The sequence below is a fragment of the Podarcis muralis genome, chromosome 9 (genome assembly GCF_964188315.1).
Source record: "Podarcis muralis chromosome 9, rPodMur119.hap1.1, whole genome shotgun sequence".
Taxonomy (NCBI): domain Eukaryota; kingdom Metazoa; phylum Chordata; class Lepidosauria; order Squamata; family Lacertidae; genus Podarcis; species Podarcis muralis.
Window position 1 is genome coordinate 15,726,414 of NC_135663.1, and position 13,933 is coordinate 15,740,346.

A 13,933-nucleotide genomic window follows, 5' to 3' on the forward strand; every position below is an offset into this window, starting at 1 on the left:
GTTTTCCTACTGTATGATCATGGATGTAATGTTGGTGGGAGACAGGGAAGGATGTCTCCTTCATACTTTACAAACTCTGCTGGGAAATATCAGGATCAAACAACATTAATAGCATGAATATTTATGAGTGCCCACATTTTTTCACTCATGTGATCCTTTGTTTTGTGCCTGGAAAATGCATGTCACAATGGCAAGTAATTTAGTATTTCCTGCTGAGTGTCTACAAACAGATTACATGAAGTGTATCTGGCTGATTTTACCCATTCCTGGATGTTTCTCTCCCATCGAAACCAACCTTTGCCACTAGTATTACCATTAGCATGGCGTCAGTCATTGCCCCTGTAATTACTGCCTTTATCAGTGAATCGTACTTTCTACTTGCATGTCAAGTTAACATTGCCCTGCCATTGCTTAATTAATTCTATGGCATTGCCAGCTAAACATCTGATATACAGAGATATCATGATTTGTGAAATAAGGGTGGATCTATGTAGAGTTGAACAGTAGGGCTGGGCAATATCTGGTTTTCAACATCATGATATATCACCTGCTAAACATCACGATAGACTTGTATATCACAATGTCTGAAATAAGGATGGAGCTATGTAGAGGCATTGGCTGGCTTCACAGTTTTCCCCACATTGTGATTTTTGCATAGTGTACACACACACACACACACACACACACACACACACACACACACACACCCCATGATTCACAATATATTGCCAGGTCAAAAATTATGAAACCAGTATCACAATATGGATTTCAAACCAGTTTTGGATGATATATTGATATATTGCCCAGCCCTTGTGGAGACATGGCAACAGCAAAGCCTGGATAGCTCAGCTGGTGCTGGTAACGCCAAGGTTGCGGGTTCGATCCCTGTGTTGGACAGCTGCATTGCAGTGGGTTGGACTAGATGATCCTCAGGGTCCTCTTGTTGTTTAGTCGTGTCCAACTCTTCGTGACCCCATGGACCAGAGCACACCAGGCACTTCTGTCTTCCACTGCCTCCCGCAGTTTGGTCAAACTCATGCTGGTAGCTTCGAGAACACTATCCAACCATCTCGCCCTCTGTCGTCCGCTTCTCCTTGTGCCCTCCATCTTTCCCCTTCTCCTTGTGCCCTCCATCTTTCCCAGCATCAGGGTCTCCATCTTTCCCAGCATCAGGGTCCTCTACAATTCTATAATTCTATGATTGTATGACTGTGGTGTTGCTGCTGCTTACTGCAAGGGAGAGAGGCAAGGGAACTGCAAGGGGGAGCTGCACAGGCACACCGCCAGTGGAACTGGCTCTGCCAGTACACCCACACAGTCACAAACTTGCTGCCAGCTCATCGCTCTTCCTCCTCGAAAGCAGCAAGAAGCTTCTAGGGCTGCCTTGCTGCATCTCTGCCTTAATGGATGAGCTGCTCCCGTAAGGTGGCATATAAACGTAAAGAATGGAAGAAAGTACGTGATTGCAACATACCAAGAAGCAATATACACGCCAAGATACTGTGCTTTTAATATATTTGGGATGGGAAGTTCAGGAGATTCCATCTGCAGGTTACAGACAAGGTGTTACATAATTTACTCATTGCCTGGCATTAATCAGGCACCTGAATAATGGATTCATATACACCCCAAGTGAAGGCATCTCTTGATCTAATGTTCTTTTCCCTTGCTTCCAACAACGGCATCGAATTTCACGTTTGTGAACTTGTTCAGAGCCACCAAGGCACGCTCGGGTAAGATTCTGCAAAGAAAATAGAAGCAACAAGTTACAACCGTCACAGTAGCTCAGAATTCTTTTAGATACAGGTACTTGACTTTGGTTGCCTGTTTTCTGTTGATGTTGTTTTGACCACAAGGCATGTTTTTTAACCCAAATAACAACTCGGAAATTCATTGCTCCTCTCCTACGTGCACCCCACATACCTTTCGAGCAGCAGGCGGAATTTCACAAACGAAGGAATGAAAATCATGTTTTGATTGCAAAGAATTCCATTGATGAGTTTCTTCGCAACTACGTCAGGCTCCAGAATAGGCGACAACCTTCGGTTAAAGGAAAACACTCACTAAAATGTTGCCAGAAACATGGATATGGGGCAATTTGAGATTAGCTGTAGCAACATTGTTATAATAATTGCCAGAATGTTTCTTAAATGTTGTTAACTCTCTGCAATCCCTCCAAAAGTCTACAGTGGTACCTCAGGTTAAGTACTTAATTCGTTCCGGAGGGCCATACTTAACCTGAAACTGTTCTTAACCTGAAGCACTACTTTAGCTAATGGGGCCTCCGGCTGCCGCCGCGCCGCTGGAGCATGATTTCTGTTCTCATCCTGAAGCAAAGTTCTTAACCTGAAGCAGAGGGGAGTCTGTAACCTGAAGCGTATGTAACCTGAAGCGTATGTAACCCAAGGAGCACTGTAATGGTTTCCTTTGTTGCTAGCCCATGAAATTAATCCCATAATGTCAGTGACCAACAGGACCCTGAAGAGCGTGGAGCGGAGGCAGGGGACCAGGAAAGTGATCTAGGAGAAGGAACCAGTGATTTATGGGGTTTGATGCCACCTGCGAAGCAGGAGCCTGGGGTGGGGGGAGTCAGCGCAGTCTGAGACAGAGGAAGTCGTACTACATGTGGTGGTGGAAGAATAAGAATCTGTTCAGCCAACAGATATGTCAGTAGACTATGGTGACCAGATTTTTTTCCAATGAATCCGGAGACTGTTATTCATGTTTTTCTTGAACAGGAGCAGCTGTTTCAAAAGGGGATTTATTTTTTAAAAAGGAAAAGAGCCTTCTCATTACTTACCTTGATCTTGGATTTTTAACAAAGCCAGTGTTAATAAACACTGGACAAAGGCATGTAGTTTTTATCCCATCCTTTCCCAAAGCAGACAGTTCTTGAGTCAGACTTTTGTGAAACCCAACAGCAGCAAACTTGCTTGAGCTAAGGGGAGGAGGAGATTTGGGAGATCTTTGAAAACATTTATTAGCTATTAATATTATTATTAATTTATTAATCACCGTCTACACAACCATTTCAAGATGTTGGACAATAAAAGCAGGGGAAAAAGTTAATAGCACACAAAAAACAGCTGATATATTTAATACAACTTCTAAAAAAAATGACACTCGTAGCAAAGACCTATTTGTCCACCTGGGAAAGTCCTGAAAATACTTTTTGACAAGAAACCCTACTGAATTCAGTGGGAATGACTTCTGAGTAGGGATTTGGATCAGTGTTCTGTACCATTCAGAAGAAAAATGTATCCAGTTGTGGGTGCCTAGAATCAAAGAGTATCCAGTTGTGGGTGCCTAGAATCAAAGAGGGATCCCAAGTGTCATCTAGTCCAAACCCCCTGGCAATGCAGGAATAGCTCAACGCCTGTGACATCTCAACAGGCATACTATTCCACAGAACAGGGGCAGTAACACTAAAAGCCCTGCTACAGAGGAGATCTTTGGAACTTGCCGGAGAAATGTTCCCACAGACATTGATTGGGTGTGTAAGGGATAAGGGAGTCTCTCAGGTAACCCGGTCCTGAGCTGTAAAGGACCTTATCTATTAGTACTAACACCATGAACTTGACCCAGTAGCAGATTGATATACATTACCCAATGTATGTGCAACATGCAAGCTTTCAAAATATAGCCGCTATCAATGAATTGCTAAGACAGATAATACTAGAGAATTAGTAACAAACTTACAGAAAATAAATCACTTATAATTGACCAAAGTTCTTCACAGCACTTAAACTGATTTCAGTGGGTTTACCCTGAATATGCCTTTGTTGGATATCACCCACAAGGAAAGACATAGTGATAACAGCAAGAACCTTTATTGAACTACAGAACTGGACAACAGGGGCAAAGCAACTGCTTATATACATTTCTGAAGGCCTAGGCCACTCCCACTCCCAACATGATTGGCTGTCTAAACTTCCAAGCTGCGAATCATAAGTCAGAGTTTAAGGGCCAATGGCAGAGGCCCAAATCCTGAAATGTCCTGTAATTGGATATCATGTATCGAATCAGAACACAGGGGCTGAGAATCCTTAGCCCAGACTCAAGCTCAGGCAAACACAGACCACTGAATACATAACAGTTTTATTCTAGACTAATTGGACCATTCTTTGGTATGTTTCTATTACACTCACCAATAAGACACCAGAAAAGGGACTGTCAGGTGCCCACCAGCTGATGCAACAGTGACAATATGGCCATGGTTCTTTTTCATCATTGCTGGCAGGAATGCTTTTGTTGTCTTGAAGTTTGAAAAGAAGGGGGAAGGCATTGTTAGATTCCCACATATCTAGTATTTCCTTTTGCTATATTACTGTTTGTTTATATGCTGCTTTTTGGCCTAAAGAGCATATTATCGCAAGTGAAATATTCAATAAAAATGCAACAGAAATCAAACAAATATTTCAACGCTCCCCCAACCCACAAATATCCCGTAATCACGCTGGATGCAAGTTCATGAACCACATCCACACTTTACCTAGAGTTCCATGTCTTGCTTGGAAGACGAGTTCACTCACTCCGTCCACAAACAAACCTGTTCAGGTTTACTCCCACACCCCATCAGCTGCCCCAGTTTCTAAGCTAGGAGCAAGCTCATCCACAACCATTTGCCCATGGTGAGTTTCTGCACCCTTGTCACACCCTGATGGAGCGCCTCAAACAGAACTTCCCCATTGGGGCTGGCCCGCAGTGGCACGCCACCATCAGTTGCTACGGATCTGACATGGCAAGAAAAGGAAGGAAGCATCTTCATTCACTTTGCTGGAGATGCTCTATGACATTAACCTCAGGGGTGATGAGGACCAAATAGGAGCTACTCTGATCGCCCAAGGTCTTTATAGAATCATAGAACTGTAGAGTTGGAAAAGACCTTCAGATCAAGAGTCTCGTGCTCTACCAGATGAGCTATCCCAACTGTCTATGAAGAATGAATTTTAAATCCAGGCAATGGCTACTTCCTTGCACGCCCTGCTTGCAAGGCATTTTCTGCCTAGGGTTTTTGGGGTGGAGGAGACAGCCATCCCCCCTTAAACAGTTTGCTTTTGAAAATATGTTTGCTTGTGGGAAAAGGGGTGTAGCTTGATGATTTTGAAGACCAGCTCAGTAGCGGCCTCCAAATGAATAGATTCCCCGCGTTATGTACTGAGTTGAATAGGATCCAAAAGGCAGCAGTCTGATTGGTCCTAGAACAATAGGATCCAAAAGGCAGCAGTCTGCTTGGTCCTAGAACAATAGGATTCAGAATGCAGCAGTCTGATTGGTCCTAGAACAATGCAGCAGTATGATTGGTTGGCAGGAACTACCCAATCATGCTCCAGATAGAAGTGAATCCACAACCTGATTGGCTTACAGTAGAATTCCGGAATTAGCCAATCATGTGCAGCCCATTGTGTAAATAATGTATATAAAGCAGATACTTTGAGGGGACATTCATTCATTCCTCCTCACCACTATGAGCTGAATAAAGAGCATGAAATCACTTCGCGACTCTGAGTATATTTCACCCCCCCCCCCGGAAATCAGCTTAAGTTATGACAAAGTGTGTATCAACCATAATATTTAGCATGTAAATGATATAAGTGCATTGGTCATGGTTTACTTTGGATTATCAGGTATAACTGTAGCAGTGCATTAGTACTTTTTAATGTATTAGGTTGTTCTCGACCAGAGCCAGGGCTTTTTTGGCCGTGGCCCCAATCTGGTGGAACACTCTGTCACAAGAGACTAGGGCCCTGCGGGACTTGACATCTTTCCGCAGGGCCTGCAAGATGGAGCTGTTCCACCAGGCCTTTGGCCAAGGCACAGTCTGACCCCCCCCCCCGTCTCCTTCTGTAATCCTCATAGAACTCTAGCCATTAATTTGATTCTGAACTGATTTTAGAATGTATTTTAATTAATTGACTGTGTGATTTTATTTACTCTGCTATTTTTACTCTGCTATTTTTACTCTGCTATTTTTACTTGTTGCTAGCCGCTCTGAGCCCGGCTTTGGCTGGGGCGGGCTGGATATAAATAAATAAATAAATAAATAAATTATTATTATTATTATTATTATTATTACTTTTCCGGGCGGGGACGCAGGGGTTAACATACCCCTTAACATTTTGTGAATCTACGTTTAGCCTCATTGAGGGGCAGTATTTCAATATGAGTAGGACAATGAGAGTACCCTTAAACATTTTTTTTAATAGAGAAAAAGCACCGATTAAGCAGTACCCAAACAATATTTACCCAGTAATGAGCGAGCACGTTGACCTCAAACGTTTTCTGTATTTGCTTGTCCTGGGTGGAAAGGAGATCTGCTGTTGCTATCACACCGGCATTATTCACTAAAATACTGACATCTCCTATGTCTCTTTTCACCTTTAAATTGTGACAAACGAGAAGAGCAGCCGGGATTAGATTTACAGTCACAGAATCCATAGGCAGGCAATACCTTGATTATAGGACTAAACAAAATATCACAAAATAGTGAGGAAGCCTTTGAGTACGCTAGAGCTTGTCAGACTGGATATAACATAAAGGGGAGGGGGATGAGAGAAGGGGGGGCACAGACAAAAACAAAGAAACAAACAAACGTTGCCGCTTTCAGGTCTCACCTTCTCTGCAGCACTGTAGATTTCCTCTCTGACGCTGCAGTCCACAACAGAGGCATGAACCGTGGCTCCCAGATTTCTGCACTCTTCAGCTGTTTCCTCAACGCCATGCTATGCCATGCAGAAAGGGAGAAAAATGGCTCATTTCCTTGCATTCAGTACATATCGTGAGTGTCTAGCTAGGATCTGGGAGACCAGAATTCAAAGGCCCACTTAGTCCATGAGATGACCTTGGGCCAATCACTGCCTTTCAGGGGCAAAATCATGTACGTCATGGGTAGGCAAACTAAGGCCCGGGGGCCGGATCTGGCCCAATCGCCTTCTAAATCCGGCCTGCGGACAGTCTGGAAATCAGTGTGTTTTATATGTGTCCTTTTATTTAAAATGCATCTCTGGGTTATTTGTGGGGCATAGGAATTCATTCATCCCCCCCTTCAAAATATAGTCTGACCCCCCCACAAGGTCTGAGGGACAGCAGAGGGACTCTGCTGAAAAGGTTTGCTGACCCCTGATACGCCATCACAGATGGAAGGTGGTATATACGGAATACTACATAAGTTAACTAAATACAGCAGGGAAAGGTTTAAAACGGGGCCAGGAAACCTGTGGCCTTCCAGATCAACAACTCCTATCATTCCTGGCCATTGGCCAAGCTATCTGGGGATGATGGGAACTGGAGTCCAACGGCAGCTGTGAGGGGCACAGGTTCCTCACTTCTTTGTTTATTAAGAGCAGGGTCTTAGCCCAAGAATCCAAATACACAACCTCAGAATACACAACGCAGCAAAGAAAAGAGCATATTCAGAGTGCTTTCCCTTTAGTATCAAGTAACCACACTTCATCCATGCACATGTGAGCTTAGAGGTCTCCCACATTGCCACTAGCAGTAGAGTACAAAAATCACACCTGGCTCCTTCCATCTTGTGCATATTATTATTATTACAGTGGTACCTTGGGTTAAGTACTTAATTCGTTCCGGAGGTCCGTTCTTAACCTGAAACTGTTCTTAACCTGAAGCACCACTTTAGCTAATGGGGCCTCCTGCTGCTGCTGCGCCGCCGGAGCACGATTTCTGTTCTCATCCTGAAGCAAAGTTCTTAACCTGAAGCACTATTTCTGGGTTAGCGGAGTATGTAACCTGAAGCGTATGTAACCTGAAGCATATGTAACCTGAGGTACCACTGTATTATTATTATTATTATTATTATTATTATTATTATTATTATATTTATATGAAGAAATATCTCAGGACCACAATACCGCAAGGACCATCTGTTTCCATATGAATCTATCCAGACCCTGAGATCTTCTTCTGAGGCCCTTCTTCATGTGCCTCCTCCTTGAGAGGTCCGGAGGGTGGCAACATGAGAACAGGGCCTTCTCTGCAGTGGCTCCCCGTCTGTGGAATGCTCTCCCCAGGGAAGTTCACCTGGTGCCTTCATTATACACCTTTAGGCACCAGGCAAAAACATTCCTATTTAACCAGAGCTTTGGTTGATCTGACTGACATCCTATGCCCTTTTAAAATGTGGCTCTTTTTTGGATGTGTGTGTGTGTATAAATCCCTTATGAATACACAGTGGAAGTGAGGAACAGGTTTAAGGATTTAGATTTGGTGGACAGAGTGCCTGAAGAACTATGGATGGAGGCTCGTAACATTGTACAGGAGGCAGCAACGAAAACCATCCCAATGAAAAGGAAATGCAAGAAAGCAAAGTGGCTGTCCAACGAGGCCTTACAAATAGCGGGGGAGAGAAGGCAAGCAAAATGCGAGGGAGATAGTGAAAGATACAGGAAATTGAATGCAGATTTCCAAAGAATAGCAAGGAGAGACAAGAAGGCCTTCTTAAACGAGCAATGCAAACAAATAGAGGAAAACAACAGAATGGGAAGAACCAGAGATCTGCTCAAGAAAATTGGAGACATGAAAGGAACATTTCGTACAAAGATTACCATAATAAAGAACAAAAGTGGTAAGGACCTAACAGAAGCAGAAGACATCAAGAAGAGGTGGCAAGAATACACAGAGGAATTATACCAGAAGGATATGGATGTCTCGTACACCCCAGGTAGTGTGGTTGCTGACCTTGAGCCAGACATCCTGGAAAGTGAAGTCAAATGGGCCTTAGAAAGCACTGCAAATAACAAGGCCAGTGGAAGTGATGGTATTCCAGCTGATCTATTTAAAATTTTAAAAGATGATGCTGTTAAGGTGCTACATTCAATATGCCAGCAAATTTGGAAAACTCAGCAGTGGCCAGAAGATTGGAGAAGATCAGTCTACATCCCAGTCCCAAAGAAGGGCAGTGCCAAAGAATGCTCCAACTACCGCACAATTGCACTCATCTCACACGCTAGCAAGGTTATGCTTAAAATTCTACAAGGAAGGCTCAAGCAGTATGTGGATCGAGAACTCCCAGAAGTGCAAGCTGGATTTAGAAGAGGCAGAGGAACCAGAGACCAAATTGCAAACATGCGCTGGATTATGGAGAAAGCTAGAGAGTTCCAGAAAGACATCTACTTCTGCTTCATTGACTATGCAAAAGCCTTTGACTGTGTCGACCACAGCAAACTATGGCAAGTTCTTAAAGAAATGGGAGTGCCTGATCACCTCATCTGTCTCCTGAGAAATCTCTACGTGGGACAAGAAGCTACAGTTAGAACTGGATATGGAACAACTGACTGGTTCAAAATTGGGAAAGGAGTACGACAAGGCTGTATTTTGTCTCCCTGCTTATTTAATTTATATGCAGAATATATCATGCGAAAGGCTGGGCTGAATGAATCCCAAGATGGAATTAAGATTGCCGGAAGAAATATCAACAACCTCAGATATGCAGATGACACAACCTTGATGGCAGAAAGTGAGGAGGAATTAAAGAACCTTTTAATGAGGGTGAAAGAGGAGAGCGCAAAATATGGTCTGAAGCTCAACATCAAAAAAACAAAGATCATGGCCACTGGTCCCATCACCTCCTGGCAAATAGAAGGGGAAGAAATGGAGGTAGTGAGAGATTTTACTTTCTTGGGCTCCATGATCACTGCAGATGGTGACAGCAGCCATGAAATTAAAGGACGCCTGCTTCTTGGGAGAAGGGCAATGACAGGCCTAGACAGCATCTTGAGAAGTAGAGACGTCACCTTGCCAACAAAGGTCCGTATAGTTAAAGCCATGGTTTTCCCAGTAGTGATGTATGGAAGTGAGAGCTGGACCATAAAGAAGGCTGATCGCCGAAGAATTGATGCTTTTGAATTATGGTGCTGGAGGAGACTCTTGAGAGTCCCATGGACTGCAAGAAGATCAAACGCATCCATTCTTAAGGAAATCAGCCCTGAGTGCTCACTGGAAGGACAGATCGTGAAGCTGAGGCTCCAGTACTTTGGCCACCTCATGAGAAGAGAAGACTCCCTGGAGAAGACACTGATGCTGGGAAAGATGGAGGGCACAAGGAGAAGGGGGTGACAGAGGACAAGATGGTTGGATAGTGTTTTCGAGGTTACCAGCTTGAGTTTGACCAAACTGCGGGAAGTAGTGGAGGACAGAGGTGCCTGGCGTGCTCTGGTCCATGGGGTCACGAAGAGTCGGACACGACTAAACGACTAAATAACAACAACAACGTGTGTATGTGTGTGTTATTGGGTTGTTGTTTTTATTCTGATTATACATAGTGGTTTTTATGTTGATCTTTTCTGTGAATTGCCCTGAGACCTCTGGGTCTAGGACGGTATGTAAATTCAATAAATAATAACAAAACAACAACAACAACCATAATCTGCCCAGTGTTGCAAAAGAGTATTGAGAGCTGCCATTGTAGGCATGCTTAACTTGAAGATAAACACCACTGAAGACAGCATAAAGATGCACATGTTGGGTAGATTTTACTCCATCTTCCCACACAAAGATCAGAAGCTAACATTATAAGCAAACATGGAGTGCAGCCCTAGGCATATTTGCGTGCCAAGGCCCCAGGGCTGCCTCGTTCCTGCAAGGATAAATAACTAAACAGTACACAGTGTTTAGTCTTATGGGATTAAATAGGGCCACAACTTTGTTGGCTACAGATGTGTAGGTTTTGGCCATAGGCATTGAGGTAAGTCACTGCAAATATCACTCCAGCCCATCAGCTGGAAGTATCTCCAAGGATGAAGCCAACCTATGCCCCGTGTCAAATCAGGGCATCCCCCAAGTGGTTGCCTTTGGAGGAGTGGAAAGGCCCTAGCCCCCATCTGGGCGTCAGACAGGAGCCATCCCTTCTGGATCCTTTTAACAGGATACCCTTACCTGTCAAAAGGGTGGCAGGGAACGATCCAGCTTGTCATACACCAATCCTGGGAGCATCCCCATGGCCTGCCCACAAATCTGCCTGCCGCAGAAGGGCAAATGGACTTAATGAAGTAGCACAGTACATCCCACTGAAGTCAATGGAGTTTTCCCCCAAGAAAACATGAGTAGGACTAACTGCACATGATACTAAGAATCCAGGAAACCTGCTAGCCATTATTTCCACACACCAGCATTTACCATTCCCATTCGTTATAGGGTTTCAAAGGGGGAGCTATTTTGTACCTTGTTTAGATCCCAGAGCACCAGTTTGCTCTGCCGTTTGGCAAATTCATAGGCAGTGAGTCTTCCGATGCCGTGTCCCGCTCCAGTGATAAGCACAATCTCACCACTGACAGATTTTCTTTTCGCAGGAATAACAAGTTTCACACAAGCTTCCAGGTACGAATAGATTATAATGCCTACGAGCCGCAGGAGTTCCAGTATGAGATTCATTTTAATTCCTCCTCCTCGTCTGTGGCTTAGCTGACAGCTGGGAGGACTTTGTAATACAACAGGCTATTCATTTACTAAGTTGTGTGTGTGTGTTTAATGGTGATGAACAAGGGGGGGGGGAACCACACCCAGTTGCTTATAAGGATGCAATTTTTATATTAACAATTAACCTGTGTGATTATATATTGCACATTATTGTAAGGAAACCTGCTCGTGAAACTAGATTGCAGATGGTCACAGATCTTAGCTGTTTGTAGGTTTTATATTTAGTTGTGTAATAATAATAATAAAAATTATTTATACCCCGCCCACCCCAGCCAAGACCGGGCTCAGGGCAGCTAACACCAGGGATAAAAAACAATTGATTAAAATACAACTTAAAAACAAGATTAAAATACAACATTAAAATGCAGCCTCATTTCAGCGCTCGGGGCACCATACATGGTTCTCCCTTTCCTCAGTTTCCTCTCACAACAATGCTGTGAAGTAGGCTAGGCTGAGAAATAGTGACTGAACCTTGGTCTGCAGAGGCAGAAATCCTCTCTATATTTGCCTCACTTTCACTCACTTGTGTTCACGATGCCACAGTTGTTGTTGTTTTTAAAAACCCCTTTTTAACAATGTCATCTCAAAGGTTGCAGAAATATTTGCAGTTCTGCAGCACTTTTCCACACTTGAAAATTACCTAATGCATTGGACTTTTTTTTTACAACCTTACCACATGACCACATGGCTTAATATAAACTGAGATCAGCAGTTATGTATGTGTGCCGCTTCCTTGCAGGTTACTGAAGAAACAAAGTATTGTGGCAGTGGCACAGCTTACAGAGAAGCTCAAAGGTCCAAAGGAAAGTACATGAAAGTGTTTCTCTGTCCTCCAGGGAGCTCAAGGCACCATACATGGTTCTCTCCCTGGGGTAATCGCTACCTTTTAACCTACCTTACAGGGTTGTTGTGAAGATGAAATGGGTGGAGGAACAACCTGGTAGGAATAATGGGTGTACAGTGGTACCTCAGGCTACAGACACTTCAGGTTACAGACTCCGCTAACTCTGAACCTTGGGTTAAGAACTTTGCTTCAGGATGAGAACAGAAATTGCACAGCGGCAGCGGGAGGCCCCATTAGCTAAAGTGGTACCTCAGGTTAAGAACAGTTTCAGGTTAAGAACGGACCTCCAGAACAAATTAAGTTCTTAAGCCAAGGTACCACTCGTGTGTGTGTGTGTGTGTGTGTGTGTGTGTGTGTGTGTGTGTGTATTTTCTTGCTAGAGGACTCCCTCCCCTATTAAAGCTCTCTGACCTGCTGTAGTTTTGGGAGTAGCCTGTTGCACAGTGGAGGAACTCAATTTGAGAAAGGACCTTTAAAAATGAGGGTTGGGAGACAGAATAAAGCTGTTTAAAATGCTCTCTGCAGGCCCAGTGACAGAGAGCTAGGGTTACCCCCCTGGAGATGGTGCATCCCATCAGGGTTGACGGATCAGGAGGGAGTGGAGAGTCACAAGACAGAACCTGACAGATCAGCTGTCAGAAAGAGGGTTTGGAGAGGGTTTGGGTAGGGCTTGGTTAAGGGATGAGCTGGGTGGTTAGGATAATTTCCCTCAAGGGTAGGAAAAGATCCTAGAAAACATCTGGAAATGTTTTACTGGCTTAGCAGAACAAATAGCCAGTTGATTAGATTAGAAGCAGGTTTAAAGTGACAGTGTAGCCTTATGAGGCTTTGCCCTCGGGTGGGAAAAATATTGCGCCTGGGAAAGGGAAGTGGGAGTCAACAGACACTCAAGGAATAGTTTCGGAGAAAAGGCTTTTATTTCTACCATCCATGAACTGGTAGAAGGAGCAAGTGTGATAAGTCACAAAAGCATGCACGAAGTTCAGTCATGTGCACAAGCATATATACCCCGGACCAGATCCCTCCTCCTTTCTCCTCCCTCAGGAGTCCTGCCCATGAGTTCCTCTGAGCATGAACAGAAAGCTGTCTTGGGACTCTTGGACTCTTGGCGCCCTTCCCAGGAAAGGGGTTTCAGAGTGTTCAGATATGTTTCAATCTCTTGTTCTGGCATGGTTCCCGGACAGAAAGCAAGTTGCAATGTGGTTCTTTAGCAAGGCCAGAAGGCATGAGAAAGGCCTGAGAAACAATGGACTGTTCTCTACCTTTGTTACAGCAGAGCGGAATGTTTCTGATGCTTAGCTGCTGAGAAAATGATTTTGAAAAGCTTTGAGAAGCTTTGAGCCTGCTTTGGTGGGGGGTGACTTTGGGCCTAGGTGAGGTCACCTGTCCTCACCTTCTTTCAATAGCCTTAAGTAAAATTCTCAATTCTAGCATGATAGAATCATAGAGTTGGAAGGGATCCTGAGGGTCATCTAGTCCAACCCCTTGAAATGCAGGAATCAGTGCGGGGAACAACCAAGTGTTAAAGCACCCCAACCCCAGTCATGTTACTATGCTCCTATCCCTTCTCCTGATCCCACCACCACCCTCTCAGGCATGCTTGGTAGAGATGTAGGACAGGGCCTTCTTGGTGGCTGCTCCTAGTTCAGAACTCCC

General features: G+C 44.2%; 1 protein-coding gene across 1 annotated transcript; it reads right to left on the reverse strand.

Moving 5' to 3' along the window:
- Nucleotides 1–1,486: 1,486 nt before the first annotated feature.
- On the reverse strand, nt 1,487–11,429 carry LOC114604588 (estradiol 17-beta-dehydrogenase 11-like). Its single transcript, XM_028744830.2, has 7 exons — nt 11,179–11,429; nt 6,615–6,722; nt 6,247–6,378; nt 4,149–4,255; nt 2,801–2,938; nt 1,924–2,040; nt 1,487–1,741 (listed from the first exon to the last, which is right to left on the reverse strand). Exons 1-7 carry the CDS (start codon nt 11,386–11,388, stop codon nt 1,651–1,653), a joined length of 903 nt encoding a protein of 300 aa, XP_028600663.2. The 5' UTR covers nt 11,389–11,429; the 3' UTR covers nt 1,487–1,650.
- Nucleotides 11,430–13,933: the final 2,504 nt, after the last annotated feature.

What these genes read in the sequence shown, in the direction of transcription:
- LOC114604588 (XM_028744830.2), bottom strand. Translation starts at nt 11,388, where the DNA reads ATGAATCTCATACTGGAACTCCTGCGGCTCGTAGGCATTATAATCTAT. An exon ending in TGCTCTGGGATCTAAACAAG is followed by an intron (nt 6,723 to 11,178) that starts GTACAAAATAGC and finishes TGCATGGCATAG; the next exon opens with CATGGCGTTGAGGAAACAGC. An exon ending in TTCCGCCTGCTGCTCGAAAG is followed by an intron (nt 1,742 to 1,923) that starts GTATGTGGGGTG and finishes TTTTCTTTGCAG; the next exon opens with AATCTTACCCGAGCGTGCCT.